This window comes from Camelus bactrianus, chromosome 19, assembly GCF_048773025.1.
Source record: "Camelus bactrianus isolate YW-2024 breed Bactrian camel chromosome 19, ASM4877302v1, whole genome shotgun sequence".
NCBI lineage: Eukaryota > Metazoa > Chordata > Mammalia > Artiodactyla > Camelidae > Camelus > Camelus bactrianus.
The window spans coordinates 486,183-505,823 of NC_133557.1; the positions used below are offsets into that span (position 1 = coordinate 486,183).

Consider the following 19,641-nt stretch of genomic DNA (forward strand, 5'->3'; position numbering starts at 1 on the left):
CAAAAAAAATTGGAAGTGTTTTCACCATATCTGACAATATGGTGATGTTGATCTGACCTGAAGCCCAGGCCACATGCTACCCAGGAAGCCCACTTTGCGGGATGGGGGATGGTGGGGAGGAGCTCAGGGAGAAAGAGGTGGTCATTTTCCAAAGTAGCTACAGCCAGGCTGCCCTTCAGACTCTGTGAGCAGCAGCAGGGTTTTCTTTCTCTGTTGAGAGCAGGTACCTCCCCACATGATGCTGGGAAAGTCAATGAGGGGGGAGTAGGTGGGACACAGAAAACAGGAGGATTGGGGCTCATGTGGACCCAAGTCAGGAAAGGGCTATTTTGAAGCGATCTGATCTTGGAGAATGGGGTGATTTGGATAGTTGCAGAGGAGGACAGAGGCAGGGACACGTGCTAAAATTAGGAATGAAGATTGCATCTTAATCAGCAAAGGATGGAGTAGTCAAGTGGGACTAGAGCGAGAATCTAGTGCCTCCAAGGAAAGGTGCTGAGGGCTTGTTCCCTCAAGGGCAGGTCTGACAGTAGAGTTATGAGACAGGCTATGGGCAAGTTACTCTCTGTGCCTTATTTTCTTCTCTAAAAATGAGATAATGGTAATATTTATCTCAGGGCAATTTTGAGGATTAAATGAGTTTATATAAATGTGGTGCTTAGAAAAGCATCAGGTACATAGTGAAGACCTGATGCTGCTGGCAATGATTGTTAGTTGATTACAAACTCAGAGCTTCTTGAAAATGGAGCACAGAGTGGGAGGAGGGGACCAAAATTTAAAACTTGTTGGAGTGTCTATTCCAGCTCCCTCATTTTGCAGAGGGTGATGCTGTAGGTTATGTAACTGCACACCAAAGAATTTCAGCCCAGAACTTCCTCCATCCTTGTTGGGCAGTAATAGTAGGAGTGAAAGAAAAAGAAAAAAAAAAAAGGCATTTTAAAGAAAGGACAACCCAGTCCTGATGACAGATTGCATGACTCTGCAGAGTTAGGAGGGATGATATATCCATTGATAGACTGAGAGCTAATAATCATTGGCTGTTTGAAGCTCCATTTGAATAACTTTACAAACATTAATTCATTTTAGATTCACAATAATGCTATGAGGTAGGTACTATTTTTGCTTCCATTTTATAGATGGGATCAATGAGTCACAGAACAGATCAGAAAATTATCCAACCAAATCATTGTTAGATAACAAGGATTTTGATCCAAAGAGTCTGACTCTAGATTAACCACTGCTTCCCCATTCCCCTGCTTTAGCACCAAAGTAAATGACTTTTTCAGACCAGAGGAGCTGGCTTGGCTTGGACAGAGACCACCTTCACTGCTACTTACCCCTGTGGTGCTTTCCTAATCCACAGAGACTGTGCCTTTGGAGGAGGAGAGGAAGGGGAGCATTCGTAATATACTAAAATGTTCATAGTAATAAACCACAGAATGAACTGCACCAGTCTCAAAAGTTTTCGCATGTATTAAGTTTAATTTCTTCAGAGAATGTAATCTCCCCAAGAGCAGGGAGCAGAGATAGACACTTTATTACATCCTCGCTTAAAACCCATAGTGGTGGGTCTCGTCAATACTGATCATCTAACAGAAAGCAAGGGGGTTTAGGGGCTGAGGAAGTTTGGTGAGAGTCCCTGAAGTATAGAGGGGGATATGAAGCTGCATTCTTAGTAACAGGTGTAGCAATATTCTCTTATCCCTGGGGCATCACTGACAATGATCAAAGAAACAAAGCAAAGCTGCCTCTTATCCCTAAAGGGCTTCTTATGTCCCCAACCCCCAAGTTTCCTTCACAAATTGAAGAATTTCATAAAGCCAAGATCACATGTATCCTTAGTTTCGATTAATACCTCACCAGCCCAGTATCACTTCCTTTTAACATTGAGACTGTCTTGCCCATAATCCTATTTCTTTCAGAGTCCACTTTCTCTTAGAGTTTTAGATCTTTAGCATTTAGCCAACTCTACACCCTATCAATTTCAAAGCATAGTTTAAAATAAACTCAAAGTTAAAATTCTCCACAGAATTCTTCAAAGTCCAGGAGAATAAAAATTATGATTTAAATTGAAAGTACACATAATTTAACATTAACATAAGTTAACAAATTAAAGGCACAGAGGAGCAGATGCATAAATTAAATTAACTCATGGGCTCATTAAGCTGGAAGGAAATCATAGTTTAACTGGGTTTTATTACAGTCTAACCAAACGATTCCAGACAGGTGTTTTTCTGACTGATTTTTAAATCATCAGGGAATGACATATGCAGACACTTTCTCCTATCTCCTGCTCACTGTCCATGTCTTGAAGACTGCTCTGCATTCTACGTTTTGCATTTTGCTGTTTCAGGGCAGTAAGTCTCTGTACAGGCTAGTGTGTCTCTGCCAAAGACTCTAATTCTTGTTGTCTAGTAGTAAATTCAGAATCTGCAGTGTATCTTGGAGTGAGAGGAAAAAGAGGAGATGGGGAGGAAGGGAGGATGGAGAATTGAGGAGGGGAAGGGGATGGGGGAAGAGAAACAAGAGGAGGAGCCAGAGGAAGAGGGGGAGAAGAGAAGGAGCAGGGGAAATGAGGGAGAGGGGAAAAGGAGGGAGAGGAAGAGGAAGAATCATGCAGTCCTCTGGGTCCAAGGATGCCCAGAATGACTTTTTAAAGAGGAAAAACAATTAAATAATTTTTCTTCATCCTGATTAATGTAAATAATATTCACAATTTCTCATTATCTACCCCAAATCAATAAAAGTTACATAGACAAGAGCAAATACACTTTTAAATTAATCCACCAGACTTCAGGATGGAGAGTATGAGAGAGAACCACACTGAACTTATTGGAACTTTGGGATGTCAGGAGTCTTTCTTTAAAGTGGGTTTCAGTGAAGGAACTCTAAGGGGAAATTTGTGACAGCTACCAAATTTGACAACATTTCAAGCATCCACTCACTTCAGTTTATTTAGATGCCTTTGGTTCAGGAGCAGAGTTACACTTGGTGAAAAAATATCTGTAGCTCAGAACTGCTGCTAAAGTCATCACAAAACACAAGATCACAAAGCAGAATAGCTTGGGTGAGAATAGAGGGTTCAAGACCCTCTGACCACACAGCTTTGACAGTCAAAGAAGGGAACATTTAGCCTCTCACCAGATTTACCGAGTTTTGTAGCATCCCAGGCATTCCCTATGTTTTTAGCATCACCCAGCTAACACCCTCAGGACAGAGAAGGGTGGATGAACAATGCTTTGAGCTCTGACTACTGAAAGCTCTGGACATTTTAAGTATTTGTGCATCTCATGGAAGGGTGCGAGGCCACAATAAAATCTGTCATTTTAAATGATGGGCTTTCAATCAGACAGTTTTTGGTTGTACTCTCTGGTTTGTCTAACTGGTTCCCCAAGAGTCTGATCTTCTGTTCCTGCTGGTGACAATGAGTAAGGATTTGGGAATTTTAGATGTGCCGTTAAGCCACCTGCATGCACTGCTTTTGGGCCTGCTGTCCCCTTGTAGGTGGAGCCAACACCATCCTGATAGTCTCTTGGGACAGGTGTGGGCCTGTAGGAGATAGCTACTAGGATTTGGACAAAACTGTAATATGACAGAGCAGATAACTGAGTCTTTTATTGCTCAAACCTAGATTTTAATATTTCCTTTTCTTTCTCTTCTTCTCTTCCCTCTTCTTGTAATATTCTTCTGAACATTTGTTTTATATTGGCAATCACCTTGGTGATACTGGCTCTAGAAAGACAGGGATAACACTCATTTAACAGTCTAATCCCATCAGATCAGAATCTGAAGACACATAGATAAGATATTGGAGGATGACAAGGCTTGACCTATAGCTTATCCAAAATTGTGGGAGAAAATTAGTTTGCAGAGAAGAATCTCCCAAAAAAGACATTTCTGATCTTGCTGCTATTTTGATTAAAACTCTTAAAACCCACATCTTGTAGCACAGGGTTAGCCTCCTTAACATTTGACCTTTGTCCACTGTTTCTACCACCCACCTTATGTTTTTCATGCCACACAGACCAAACTACTTGCAGTTCTGTAACATCCCATTATCACTTCTGTGGCTTGATACTCATGATTCCCTCTTTCTGAAATATACTCTCCCCCATCATTTGTCTACAAGACTGACATTCATTCTAAGACTTCTTAGATTCTGCCCAGCAGAGGTCATCATCCCTCTCCTTTGTACTAAGTCTGTGCCTGTGTTCAGTGCTACCTTTTTATTCTCATGTGATCTCTCATCACAGGCTCATCTGCTTTATCAGAGGGTGAGCTCCTTGACCTTCTGGGTCTGACCTGGCTGTTATCACACTGCAGCTACCTGTGCTGATGGATCAAGGTGTGCTGAGCTGAACTGGAGCACTCATGGGAATCAGAGAACCCCAAAGAATGCCTTCCCAGGCACAAGGGACCTCTCTCTTACCTTTCTTCCAGCTATGTAACCTCCTGAGGCTCCAAAGCTTTTGGTGAATGTGCCCATGCACACATCAACATCTCTGGGGTCCATTCCAAAGAACTCCACCACACCACGACCGCTGGGGCCCACAGATCCGATACTGTGAGCTTCATCTATGTAGAGGTAAGCCTTGTATTTCTTCTTTAGGGCCACGATCTGGGGCAGATGCACAATGGAACCTTCCATGCTAGAGCATAAGAAGAAATGGCGGTCACCAGGGTGCACCCTCCTAGGAAGCTCTGTGTCACCTCCCTTTCAGTATTTCTCAGACAGCCTGCCCGACGCCAGACAGGGATGACAGCGACAGACGATTCCTTTCCTCTTAAGGCATATTTTATTTATTTCAAAACACACAAAAGAACTTTAAGACATCATTGCATTAATTAATGCTTAGGAGAAAGTCCTTAGGATCTCCTGTCCAGTCCTCATGAACTCAGTCTTATTTGAGGCACTTGGTACTGTCCCTTCTTTCTCTTCCTTCAGGGCAGTGGTTCTCAGTCTTGAGTGAGCATCAGAATCCCTTGAATGATTTGTTATAATACAGACTGCTGGGCTCCATCTCCAGAGTTTCTGGTTGAGTTGGTCTCAGGTGGGCTGAGAATTTGCATTTCCACCAAGCTCTGGAAGACTGCAGTACCACTGGTTGGAGAAAGTACTTTGAGAACCACTGCTATAAATAAACTTTTATTTTGGTCCCAACTGCTTAATTTTTCATAGTATGATTGTAATTTGATAAATTTACATGGTATTGTAAATTGAAAAACATTTCAAGTCCACCAGCAAAGGGAAAAATAGGGCATAAATAAGCAAGGAAAATCAACATTCATATTTACATGGTACCTCTGGAATCCAATGAATTTAAAAGAACTTTTGTCTTTAATCAGTTTGCAGAACACTGTCAGCTGTGTCTACATGGTACACAGTATTGACTGCACTGACAGGCAAGTTCTATGAACCACACAGACTTGCACCCTCACCCCACAAAGAGGCTTATCAAACAATTCAAGCAATTCATCAGTTTAGTTCAAGAATAAGTCCATTGACACAGAGTTTAATTTCTCCATTCTTCTTACTTAGTTTATTTAATACATTTAATGTATTAAAAAAAAGTAAGTGTTAGGTCGATTCAGTCAAAACAGTCCAGCTTTTGTGTAGTCACCCAGACCAGTGGGTAGTGGATGTAGCAATTATGCTTAATTTTTTTAAGGACATTTATTTCCAGAACAGCAAAATTAAGCAGAGGGTACAAAGATTTCCCACATATCTCCTGCCCCACATATGCCTAACCTCTCCCACCAGCACAGTACATTTGCTACAACTGATAAACCCACATTGATACATCATCATCCAAAGCTCATAGTTAATATTAGGATTCACTCTTGCTCATATACATTCTGTAGGTTTGGACAAATATATGATAACATGTATCCATGATTATATTATCCTAAAGCTTATTTTCACTGGCCCACAAATCCACTGTGCTCCAACTCTTTATCCCTCTCCCCACACAAACTCTGGCAACCAGGGATCCTTTTGCTGTGTCCATAATTCTGTCTTTCCCAGAGCATTATGAGGTTGGAATTGTACACTATGTTACCTTTTCATATTGGATATTTTCACTTAGTAACATGCATTCAGGTTTCTTCCATAGATTTTCATGTTACCATAGCTCATTTCTTTTTAGTGCTGAATGATATTCCATTGTCTGGATGTTCCACAGTTTATTTATCTATACACTGACACTGAAGGGAATTTTGGTTGCTTCCAAGTTTGGGCAATTATGAATAAAGATGCTATAAATATCTGTGTGCAGGGTTTTGCGTGGGCCCAAGTTTCCACCTCCTTTGGATAAATAACAAGGAGTAGGATTGCTGGATTGTAAGCTAAGAGCATGTTTGTAAGAAATGACAAAACTGTCTTCCAAGGTGGCTGTACCATTTGTATTCTCACCAGCAGTGAATTAGAGCTCTGGGTTGCTGCATATCCTCACGAGCATTTACTGTTGTCAGTGTTCCTGACCTTCTAATAGGTGTGTATTGGTATCTTATTGTTTTAATTTTAATTTTCCTGTTGTCATATGGTGTGGAGCATCTTTTCATATGCTTATTTTTATTCATAAATCTTTTTTCTTTTGATATCTGTTAAGTCCTTTGGCCCACTTTTTAACCTGGTTGTTTGTTTTCTTATTGTGTTCTAAGAGTTCTTTATAACTTATCCATAACACTCCTACATCAGATGTATCTTTTGAAAATATTTTCTCTAGTCTGTGTCTTGTCTTCTAATGTTCTTGACATTGCCTGGCAGAGCAAAGGTTCTTAATTTTAATCAAGACCACCTTTTTGCAGGATAATGGCCAAGATGGTGGAGTAGAAGGAATCTCATAGCTCATCCTCTCCCACAAATACAGCACACCAATCTCACTCTCTCCCACAAATACATTCACAGACCCACCCATCCACTCAGAACATATGCTGAACTTTGACAGAACATCACCTTCTTCAAAAGACAAAATACACCATGAATCTGGTAGGAGAAAAGGAAAAAAGAAGGAAGAAATATTAAAATAGTGTCAGACTAGTCCCATGGAGAGGGAGCAGCAAAGGAGGAATAGTGCTTATTCACTGGGTCTGCCCTTTTCCAACAGAGGTCAGCAGGATGGAGAGGGAATCTCTGAGGCTCAGATCTGTACAGAATAGCCCTTGACCATCAGAACTAAGATAAGTGGGCACAGAGAGTCCCCATGACCCCCAGTTCTAGAGGCAAAGGGGCAGGAGACAGGCTGTCCAAGCCAGGTGGAGGACTCAGGCCAGCTGTACAGAGGCAACCACTGGGGACAGCAGTGTGATGTGTGCCATTGCTAGGAAGGTATATATAGCAGAACAACCTGGGTCCACCACAAAATATGAAAAAAAAGCAAAGCAACACTGTTGGTGTGCCCTGGGTAGAGGGGTGCCAAAGCCTTTGTCTCCTAAGACCTGTGGAACCATTGCTAATGTGTTTTCAGGAGAAGAGAGGTGGGGCTCAGCCATAGCCACCATATCCTCCAGTGGGCATCACCCAGGCAGGGTTGAGGTTGAAACCTGAATCTGTACCAAGGGTCTCTGCAACCTCATATCTGGAGTGAGACTTGTTTACAGTCCCAGGCAGATTGGATCGTTCGGCCTTAGTACCTCTGTGAACTCATGCCTCTAAGACAAATGAACAAGGAGCAGAGTTCAGGCACAGAGCAAGAGTGAGGGCTAGTCAGCTGTTTTCTCAAATTCCACCTATGAAGAGCAGACCTGAGTCAGAGAAAGGAGCTGCATGGAGTAGGGGAATGACCACTGGCCTACCAGGCACAAGCATGACACTGGACCGCAGCTTTGGGAGGGGTCATGACCTGCACATGACATGCACAACCACACTGCCAGCATCAGGAGGGTGTGTGACCTGCCTGTTTGCCTTGCAGTAGCACAGCAGCGGACCACAGCATCAGGAGGGAGTGTATGCCCCCTGCCTAGTGTGCAGGAACACAGCTTCGGGAGGGGACACAAAGTTTTCAAGGGAACACAGTCACATTTCTCCTTCTGTTCCATTTTCTTTTACTTACTTAATTTTTAATTTTTAAAAGATTTTATGTTACTATTTTGTAATCTCTTTAAAAAATTTCGGTTATAATATTTTTATTATAATTATTATTTTTAATTTGTCTAAATTTTATTTTTATTTCTTTTGTTTTGTTCTGCTGTTATTGATTACACTCTGTTTTCAAATCTTTTGCCTTCTTTTATTTTTATTATTATTATTTTTAAAATTTCCCTCATTTTGATTTTTATTTCTCTTTGTTTTGATCTTCTATTATTGATTATAACCTATTTTCAAATATTATTTCTTAAGATTTTTAAAACACGTCTCAACTCGATTTTTATTTTTCTTCAGTTTCTTCTTGTATTATTGATTATACTATGTTTTCAAACCTTTTTTCTTCTTTTAAATTTCTTTTTTCTAGTTTTATTTCTTCATCCACTTTAGATAAATAAATAAACTCCTAAAGGATCACAGTAGATAATTGATACTCCATAATCTATAGTGCCAGAGAGACATAAGGAAAATGAAGAAGCAGAGTAACCACTCCCAATTAAAAGAACAAGAGAAATTCCCTGAAAGAATTATCAATGAAATACACATTGATAGTTTACTATATCATGATTTCAAAAAAGGAGTGAACAAAGTACTGAAGGAACTAAAAGAGCTTGTGTCTAGAGAAGAGGATATGTCAAAAACTATAAAGAGAAGCCACTTAAAATTGGAAAACTCAATTGCTGAGATGAGAGCTGAAGCAAAGGCTGTAAAAAGCAGGCTAGATAATGTAGAAGAACAAATAAGCAACGTAGAAGACAGGACAAAAGATTTCACCCAATCAGAACAGCTGAGAGAAAAACAAATAAAAACCAATGAAAACAATATAAGGGGTCTATGGGATAATATAAATGTGCCAACCTATGCACAATAGAGGTCTCAGAAGGAAAAGAAAGAGCAAAGGGGATTGAAAAGGTACTTGAAAAAATCATGACTGAAAACTTCCCAAACTTAAAGAAGGAATCAGATATCCAAGTACAGGAAGCACAGAGTGTCCCAAACAAACAAACAACCCCCCCCAAAACAAACATACACCAAGACATATTATAATCATGATGGCCAGGGTTAAGGATAAAGAAATGATTCTAAAGGCAAAAATAGAAAAACAAGGAGTGAGTTACGAGGGAACCCCCATAAGTCTTTCAGATGATTTCTCTACACAAACACTACAGGCCAGAAGGGAGTGGCAAGAAGTATTCAAAGTCCTGAATGTAAAAAAGGTGCAACCTAGGATACTTTATCCAGCAAGGCTATCCTTTAGAATAGAAGGGAGATAAAGAACTTCTCATACAAGCAAAAATCTAAAAGAATTTAGCAGCACTAAACCTATGTTAAAATAAATATTGAAAGCTCTACTCTAAACAAAAGAAGCAGTATGCACAGTAAAGACAAAACCATAATTGGAAAAGTGATTACTACCATGAATTACAACAGAGTAAACACAAAATTATAAAAAAGGACATCTAAATCATTAAGGGTGGGAGAAGGGAGCAAGAAAATATAGAGTTTCTTTTTTAATTGCTTGTTCTCAGTAGGCTGGGTTTGAGCTTATATTACTATCTGTTTAAAACAAACAGTTAAACTAATGGGTTAGTATGTGTACATAACAGGGTAACCATAAGCCAAAAAGTAACAACAGAGACACAGAAATTAAAAAAAAAAAAAAAAGATAATACAAAGGAAAATTATCAAACAAAAAAGCAAGGAAAGGAACAAAGAGGAAATACCAAATCAACTGTAAAAATAAGTTCAAAATGGTAATAAACACACATCTATCATTAGTAACTATAAATGTCAATGGACTAAATGCTCAAGTCAAAAGACATAGAGTGGCAGATTGGATAATAAGGCAAGAACCTACAATACGCTGCAGAGAAGACACCCAATTTAGGGAGAAGGACACACATAGATTGATAATGAAAGGATTGAAAAAGACATGTCATTCAAATGGAAATAACTAGAAATTACAAGTAGTAATACTGACCTCAAATAAAATACACTTTGAAACAAAGGGCCCAAAGAAAGATAAAGGACATTTTATAAAGATTAAAGGAATAATACAAAATGAGGATATTACACTTGCTAATGTATTTGCACCCAATATAGGAGCACCTAAACATACAAAATAAATACTAACAGATATAAAGGGAGAAATTGATAGGAATACAATCATTACAGGAGGCTTTAACACCCCATTAACATCACTGGACAAATCTTTCAGACAGAAAACAAATAAGGCAACAGAGAAATAAAATGACACAATAAAGCAACTAGACTTGGTTGATATTTTCAGAACATTAAATCCCAAAATCATAGAATATACATTCTTTTCAAGTGCACATGGAATATTTTCTAGGATAGACCATGTACTTGGGCACAAAAGAAGCCTCAATAATTTTACAAAGATAGAAATTATTTCAAGCATCTTTTCTGACCATAATGCCATGAAACTAGAAATCAACTACATAAAAACAAAGGAGAAAAAAAATAACAGAATGGATACTAAACAACATGCTACCAAAAAACCAATGGGTCAATGATAAAATCAAAAAAGGAATTAAAAATACTTTGAGATAAACAACAATGAATAAAGAATCACACAGAATGTATGGGATGTAGCAAAGGCAGTGCTAAGAAGGAAGTTTATAATGATACAGGCCTTCCTCAAATAAGAAGAAAAATCTCAAGTAAACAATCTAATCTACCAGCTAAAAGAATTAGATAAAGAAGAGCAAAAAAAGAAGAAAGTCAGCAGAAGGAAGGATATAATAAAGATTAGGGAAGAAAAAAATAAAATAGAGATTTAAAAACAATAGAAAAATTAATCAAACAAAGAGCTAGTTTTTTGAAAGAGTAAATAAAATTGACAAACCTTGGGCCAAGCTCACAAATAAGAAAAATAAGAGCACAAATAAACAAAACAAGACAGGAAAATGGGAAATCACAACTAATACCACAGAAAAACAAAATATCATATGAGAACAGTATGAACAACTATATGGAAAAAAAATGGATAACCTAGAAGAAATGGACAAGTTCCTGGAAACATACAGTCTACCAAGACTGAATCAAGAAGAAACTGACCACTTGAACAAACTGATCACTAGAAATGAAATCAAATTAGCAATAAAAAACCTCCCTAAAAATAAAAGTCCAAGACTGGATGGATTCAGTGGGAAATTCTACCAAAATACAAAAAAGAACTCATACTGGTCCTTCTCATATTTTACAGAATGTTGAAAATGATGGAGTACTCCCAAACTCATTCTATGAAGCCACCATCCCACTGATACCAAAACCAGACAAAGACACCACCAAAAAAAGAAAATTATATACAAGTATCACTGATGAACATAGATGTAAATATCCTCAACAAATTATTAGCAAACAGAATCCAACAGCACTTAAAAAAGATCATACACCAACAGCAAGTTGGGTTCATCCCAGGAACACAGGGTGGTTCACTATATGTAAGTCAATCAGTGTAACACATCACATCAACAAGAGAAAGGATAAAAACCACATGATCATTTCAATAAATGCAGAGAAAGCATTTGATAAAATTCAACACCCATTTATGATAAAACTCTCACCAAAATGGGTATAAAAGTAACATATTTGAACATAATAAAAGCTATTTATGACAAACCTACATCTAACATCATATTCAATGGTGAAAAACTGAAAACTTTCCCACTGAAATCTGGGACAAGACAAGGCTGTCCACTCTCAACACTCCTAAACAACATAGTTTTAGAAGTCCTAGCACAGCAATCAGGCAAGAAAAAGAAATAAAAGTGATCCAATATGGAAATGAAGAGGCAAAATTGTCACTGTATGCAGATGACATGATACTCTATACAGAAAATCCTCAAAGTTCCAAACTAAAACTACTGGAACTAATCAAAGAATTCAGCAAGGTAGCAGGATACAAGATTAATGTACAAAAATCAGTTGCATTTCTTTATATTATCGATGAATCAACAGGAAAAGAAAGTAAAGGAACAATCCTTTTTAAAATAACACCCAAAGTAATAAAATACCTAGGAATAAATCTAATCAAGGAGGTGAAAGACTTATACATGGAGTACTATAAAACATTGATGAAGGAAATTAAAGAAGACTTAAAAAAATTGGAAAGATATCCCACGCTCCTGGATTGGAAGAGTCAATACTGTTAAAATGGTTATACTGCTGAAAGAAATCTACAGATTTAATGCAATCTCTATCAAATTACCCAGGACATATTTCACAGAACTAGAACAAATCATAATAAAATTTATATGGAACCACAAAAGACCCAGAATTGCCAAAGCATTACTGAAGAAAAAGAAAGAGCCTGGAGGAATAACTCTCCCAGGCTTCAGACAATACTACAGAGCTACAGTCATCAAGACAGCATGCCACTGGTACAAAAACAGACATATGGACCAATGGAACAGAATAGAGAGCCCAGAAATGAACCCACAAGTTTTGGTCAATTAATCTTTGACAAAGGAAGCAAGAACATACAATGGAATAAAGACAATCTCTTCAGCAAACTGTGTTTGGAAAACTGGACAGCAGCATGTAAATCAATGAAGTTAGAATACTCCCTCACACCATATAGGAAAATAAACTCAAAATGGATCAAAAACTTAAACATAAGACAAGACACAATGAACCTCCTAAAAGAAAATGTAGGCAAAACATTATCTAACATACATCTCAGCAGTGTTCTCCTGGGGAAGTCTACCCAAGAAATAGAAATAAAAGCAAGAATAAACAAATGGGACCTAATTAAACTTACAAGCTCTGCACAGCAAAGGAAACCATAAGCAAAACCAAATGACAACCTGTGGAATGGGAGAAAATATTTGCAAAAGATGAAACTGACAAAAGCTTGATGTCCAGAATATACAAGCAGCTCAAATGGCTTAATAGGAAAGAAACAAACAACCCAACCCCATAATGGGCAGAAGACCTAAACAAGCAATTCCCCGATGAAGACATATGAATGATCAATAGGCATATAAAAAATGCTCAATATTACTAATTATCAGAGAAATGCAAATCAAAACTATGATGAGGTATCACCTCACACCAGTCAGAATGGCCATCATTCAAAAGTCCACAAATGATAAATGCTGGAGAGGATCTGGAGAAAAAGAAACCCTACTATACTGTTGTTGGGAATGTAGTTTGGTGCAGCCATTATTGAAAACAGTATGAAGATTCCTCAAAAGACTAAAAATAGACTGAGAATATGACCCAGAAATCCCACTCCTGGGCATATATCCAGAAGGAACCCTAATTCAAAGACACCTGAACCCCAATGTTCATAGCAGCACTATTTGCAATAGCCAAGACATGGAAACAACCTAAATGTCCATTGACAGTTGACCAGATAAAGAAGCCCTGGTATATTTATACAATGGAACATTATTCAGGCATGAAAAATGACAACATAATGCCATTTGCAGCAACATGGATATCCCAGGAGAATGTCACTCTGTGAAGTTAGCCAGGAAGAGAAAGAAAAACACCATATGATATCACTCATATGTGGAATCAGAAGAAAGAAGAAGAAGAAGAAAGAAGAAGAAGAAAGAAGAAGAAGAAGAAGAAGAAGAAGAAGAAGAAGAAGAAGAAGAAGAAGAAGAAGAAGAAGAAGAAGAAGAAGAAGAAGAAGAAGAAGAAGAAGAAGAAGAAGAAGAAGAAGAAGAAGAAGAAGAAGAAGAAGAAGAAGAAGAAGAAGCAGCAGCAGCAGAAGCAGCAGCGACAAATGAACTTAAATATAAAACAGAAACAGACTAAGAGACATAGAAAACAAACGTGGTTGCTGGGGGGAGGGGGTTTGTACGGACAGACTGGGCATTTTAGATTTATGGATATTGACAGGTATATATATATATATATATATATATATAAAATAGATAAACAAGTTTTTACTGTATAGCACAGGGAACTATAGTCAAGATATTGCAGTAGCTCGTGGTGGAAAAGAACATGAAAATGAATATATATGTTCATGTATGACTGAAAAACTGTGCTGTACACCAGAAATTGACACAACATTGTAAACTGATTATAACTCAGTAATAAAAAAAGACCACCTTTTCACATTTGTGTTTTCACAAGGTCATTTTGAATGGCTGTTTTCAGATTTTAATGAAACAAAGACCAAATAGAATCATCTTCTCTTATGTCAGTTTGCAAGTTAGTTCTATTTCCTTAGAGGAATTGCTTGTTAAGGTTGTTTTCACTGAGAGGGAGGAGGTTCACCTCTCTGATTGCCCATACTGAGATGGCAGCCACACCATTTACTACCTAAGGATTTGAGCAACTTACATGATCTTCTCTGCCTCAGCTTCCTTGGATGTAAGATAAGCACAATGAAGTCATGCTGCTCCCAAGGTCTTTACAATGATGACTAGAACAATGCTTGTAAAGTGTCTGACATGCAATGAGCTCATGTTGGGTTGTTTCTGTTCTCAGGAGTTCAGGTGGAACTGGTTGCAACGACGAGGCCTAATCTGAGAAATTGGGAGCCCTTGTCAATGCTCTGTGTTGAATCTTCTAGGAAAAATGCATATGGGTGTCCTACCTAGTAAATGGCTGTGTGCTCTGATAATTTCAGAATCATACTCTCATCTTTTAAAATGTTATAAGTTGGTAACACAAATAGGCCCAAAACTGGATATATCACAAATAGCTATTCTTTGTTCTGGAACTGAATTTGGCAGGAGTCAGAGTTAATGTTGAACAGTTTGCAGACACTCAGGGCGGCTAATTAGCCATCCTTGCTGGGGCTGGACTAGCTAATGTTAGGAGTCTGCACACCTGGTTTACATTTCTTCCTCTAAGATCAATGACTCTATGATATTTCCCATATCTGGAGTTAATGCAGGGCACATATAAGTCCAGAGGGAACTCAGATTTTATAAAGAGTTATATTCACCTGCACTAAGTTTTCATTTACTCAGTGTGATCAGATTTGAATTGAACCATTTCCTATTGTGGGATATTGAGTTTTTGTATTTAACAAGGCTGTGTTATTCCTGTGAGTTGTTATCAAATAATACTGTGCCAAAAATGGTAAAGAAAATAAGAACAGCATTTGACTTTTTCTTCCTGAGTGGAAGTTTGTGTTTTCTTTTGCCTTCAATAGAAAAGAAGAAGAAGAAGAAAAAAAAAACTAAAATACACCTGCAGGCAAAGATCATTCTACCAATTAATTTGAAGCCCTGTGCAGGGACCTGAATTATTCTTATACCAGCAAGCCAGTGAGTAATTTCTTTATATCTTTTTTATTACATAATGTATTAGCTAAGTGATGAAACTTTTTTTAGAAATCTCCTTCTCACCACCTTTTCCTCCACATAAAAACCATATTACCCACTGGCATTTTTTGAAATTAAACCACTGGTTTGCCAACTTACTTGGTGGAAAAATCTCCTTGGTAGCCCAAAGTATAATCCAAGAGAAGAAAGGGAGGTGGAGAGAGAGGGGGGAAAGGAGCTAAGATTAATTAAATTAGAAGAATTACTGTTTACTTTCCTTTGTCTTTATTTGTTTGAACATACAGGTATGGGTTAGAGTTTACCACCGAGGTTCTCAATTGTTAAACTTACATTATTTTGGGGAAGAGAGTGGCTAACATTCTGAAAATGGCATTCTGACATTTCACTGTTTGTTTATATATGTATCTTTTGAAAAGGTTGGATATTATGTCTTGATTTGTTTTATCTTGAAAGTTCAGGCTCCAGTATGCTAGTTTATATCCCAGGATATCTGGGATCCCTCTCCCCATCTCTAGTGTATTTTTTAATAATATTGAGATTTCTCAACCACAGGAAATCAACAACTAGACTTCTCAGAGACAAAAAACTAGAAGGCTGCGACTTTAAAACAACACTGAAAGGAAAATGAAGATGAGAACATTAAGAAAAATACTATTGTTTTTTAAACCCCAAATCATGGAATCATGGAATGCTAGATGTCAAGTTTCAATGTCCCTATTTCACAGATGCAGAAACTGAGCCCTAGAGAGGTTAACAGAGAAAGTCAAATGGATGACCTTGCATTTTCCATGTATACAGCATTGGATGTGGACACATAGGCTGAGTGTTTACACTGGGCCTCTGTCCCAGCAGGGACTCCTGGTTTGAAAACCAGCTCCGTTTTATCTCAGTTATCTGCCCTGGGGAAAGCTATCTAGGCCTTGGAACCTCAGTGTCTTCATCCTCAAAATAACCATAAGAGTCCTGGGGCGTCTGACTAAGGTTGGCCTATGTGAAATATTTAGCAAGGAGTAGACACATGATAAATGTGACTCCTGTCCACTGAGTCCCATCCTATAGGTGTCAAATAGCTTCACTATGCACATGGATTATTGTCTTCCAAGTTGCAGCTTCCTCAACTGGACATAAATTTAATGACAGAGACAGCTACCCTTGTTTGTGGGTTCAATGAGGGCTGGACTTCTGCCAAGCACTAGCTTCTATGATCTCACTTAATTCTTACAGAAGAGCCCTATGAAGGGAACATATCTGTAGGTAAAAACACAGGACTTGAGCCCATGACCCAGGCCCCCCACAAATCGAGACTCCCCTCTGTTTATATATAAATAATAATATCTACATAATCTATTGGTTATGACATTATTATTGTTACTATTATTATCATAACTGCTTTTGTGGAGTTTGCTGACTTCTCAGACTTGGTTTGTAGCCTTTCTATCTTGATACCTACCTGAAAATGTCTGATTTTGTTGGCTGCTCTTTTCTGGAGTTTTGAAAATTGATTTATGTGAGTTGCCCGTGGTGGGGGAAGTTTGCCCGTGGGGGCAAACCACAAGTCAGAGATAAAAAAGATCTGGGAGGGAAAACTCTAAGGAGGCTTTGTGTAGACAGCAACAAGTATGTGTCTATAATATATCTCTAAAGAGTAGAAGTGCATATGTGAAGCATTGATTTCACATTCCTAACCCTGGCCCTTTGGAAAATTTTATGCAAAATAGTTTCATTTTCTGGGTATAGCAGCAAATAAGAACATCCATATGTTCTAAAATTCTAGTCTAGGCTAGCCTTATGTTACAGATGAAGAAATTGAGTCCCCAAGAGGCACTGAGACCTGTCTAAGAGATGCCTTGTTTCCAGCCTTTTAGGTCACAGTCTCATCTAAAGACAATACTTCTGTTCAGATAAGATAAAAGAAACCATTCTGTGAACCACATCCATATACAGTGGAGACTTCTGTCTGTATATAGATCAGGTTGCTTGAGCTGCTGTGGTAGACTGCCTTCAAAGGTGGCTATCTGCAAGTCTTCCCAGCCCAGTACACACAAGCCAACCCTCCCACATCGTGGTGGGGTCTATTTCCCCTCCCCTTGAATCTGGGCTGCCCTTGTGACCAATAAGTTACAGCATAGTGATGCTGTACCAGTGCGGGGCCTAGCCCTTAAGTGCTGGCAACTTCTGTTTTCATCCTCTTGGAAGCCAGCTGCCATGTTGTAAGGAAGCTCTGGCTAGGCTGCTGAATGACAAAAGCCTTCATACAGAGAAGGAGCCCCAGGAAGGGGAAAGAATAAGGCACCTCAGTTTACTGCCAGTACCTAGAGCTCAAGTGTGGGATTGAGGTCATTTTGGATGGTCCTGCCCCAGCTGAATGCTTCATCGAATGCAGCCTGATGAATGACCCCAAGCAATGCCACGTGGAGCAGAACTGTCCAGTTGGCCCAGACACCCCACAAAGTGTGGGAAGTCATCACTCAGTGCTGTGTAAGCCATGGTGATTTAGGGTGGCTTGTTTCACTGGGCAATCACCATTACTAGTGAACCCAAAGCTTCGGTTTAGTGACAAACTCTCCTGGAGCCAAAGTCCAGACGTGGCTCCCCTGTCCTCCTGAAATCATGGTAGGATCCAGGCCCAGCACAGCCATTAAAAAGCCCTGATGCTGGTGTGGTTTCTCTGGGTAACTGGTGGGGATATTTGACAGTGAACCCCTGGTAGTCCACTTAATGTCAGCCATGATCAAAGGACTGAGAACCCAAGTTTCCATTAGTGGAGCCAAGTTCTGTTTATGTGCAGTTGGGTTCTGTTTACTCTGGTTAAAGGAGATGCCCAGCCTGCCCTCCCTCAGCAGATCCAGGCCTGGCTGACAGGAGTTTAGATAATGGCTCTCCCAGGCTGGTATCTGGCACACATCATACAGGGAGAAAGACCCATGCTTGAGGTTACAGCAGCCAAAAATCAAGATGAGATTATTTCCTAAAAGGAGCACATTCAGCGCCAGTGAGTGGCTAAACTGTTCTATAGCAGGGTTTCTCAACCTCCACACTATTAGCCTTTTGAGATGGATAATTCTATGTTGTAGGGGGACTGCCCTGTACATTGCAGGTGATTTAGTGGCATCCCTGGCCTCTGTCCACCAGCTGCCAGTAGTCCTCTACTACAATGTCAGCTGAAAATTTTCCAGCCTGTGTGGGTGGTGCACTCATGGGCTGAATAGATCAGCTGACTGAAGCAAATGCTACTTCTGATCTCCTGCCTCCTTCACAGCCACTCTCCTCCTTGTTGGGAAGTTAAGCCCTCAATCTCTGCCTTTAATATTATTCACCATTCTAGAATTATTTCATTGGAAACATTGCCCTTGATTCCTCTAACATGAGCTCCAAGAATTGTTTTAGGAGGGAGCAGCTCCAAGATACTGTTTATTTGACTTGTTGACTTGGGGATCCACCAGAAGAGAAGCTTAGTGGTAATTTCTACTCCAGTTACTATAACAAATTTAGAAAGGGAATGAAGCAAATTCAATCACAACTTGCAGGAGAGAGGGGGCATGACGGCAGAGTAGAAAGATGCTCATAGCTAACCCTCTCCCATATATACACCAAAACTCACATCCACAGACCCACCCAGCCAACCAGAGCACCTGCTGAACTCCGACAGAACATTGTCCTCTTCAAAAGACAAAGATGCCACAAATCTCATAGGAGAAAAAGAAAAAAAGAAAGAAGAAAAAGCATAACAATGGGGACCAGACCTACGGGGAGGGAGCAGCAAAGGAGGAATAGCACTCATTTTGTGAATCTCCCCCTCTCTGATGGAGAGGTCAGCAGGACAGTGGGGGGACCTCCAAGGCTCAGATCTATATAGAGAACCCCTTGACAGACAGAACTAAGTTAAAAGAACACAAAGGGTCCCTGCAACACCCAGCCTGAGACATGAGCCGGCAGGTGGTGGACAAGACAGGCTGCCCAAGCCAGGCGGAGGACTGGGACAGGCAACACAGAGGCGACCCCAGGGATCTGCAGTGAAATGTATGCCATGGATGAGTGGGTACACAAGGCAAAACAACCTGGGCCCTCCATAAAATACAAAAAAAAAAAAAAAATCACACAGTTGATGTGCCCTAGAGAGAAGGGTGCCATGCCCCCATCTCTGAAAACCTACTGAAGGTTTTCGGTAGAAGAGAGGTGGGGCTCAGCCACAGCCAGTATATCCTCCAGCACTGAGCACCCAGGCAGGGGTGGGGTCAAAATCTGAGTCCATACCTAAGGGCTTAGCCACCTTAATGG

At 39.4% G+C, this 19,641-nt stretch overlaps 1 protein-coding gene across 3 annotated transcripts in view; it reads right to left on the bottom strand.

The window, feature by feature from the left end:
• Window positions 1–19,641, bottom strand: part of LOC105069289 (serine palmitoyltransferase 3) — a 150,842-nt gene that overhangs the window by 63,987 nt on the left and 67,214 nt on the right. For all 3 annotated transcript variants that reach the window (XR_012500521.1, XM_074346916.1, XM_074346917.1), the window contains exon 8: window positions 4,430–4,649. Coding sequence is in view for 2 of the 3 variants with exons in the window: in XM_074346916.1 (XP_074203017.1) it covers window positions 4,430–4,649 (220 nt within the window). In the remaining variant the exon portion in view is untranslated. The remainder of the gene's footprint in view (window positions 1–4,429; window positions 4,650–19,641) is intronic.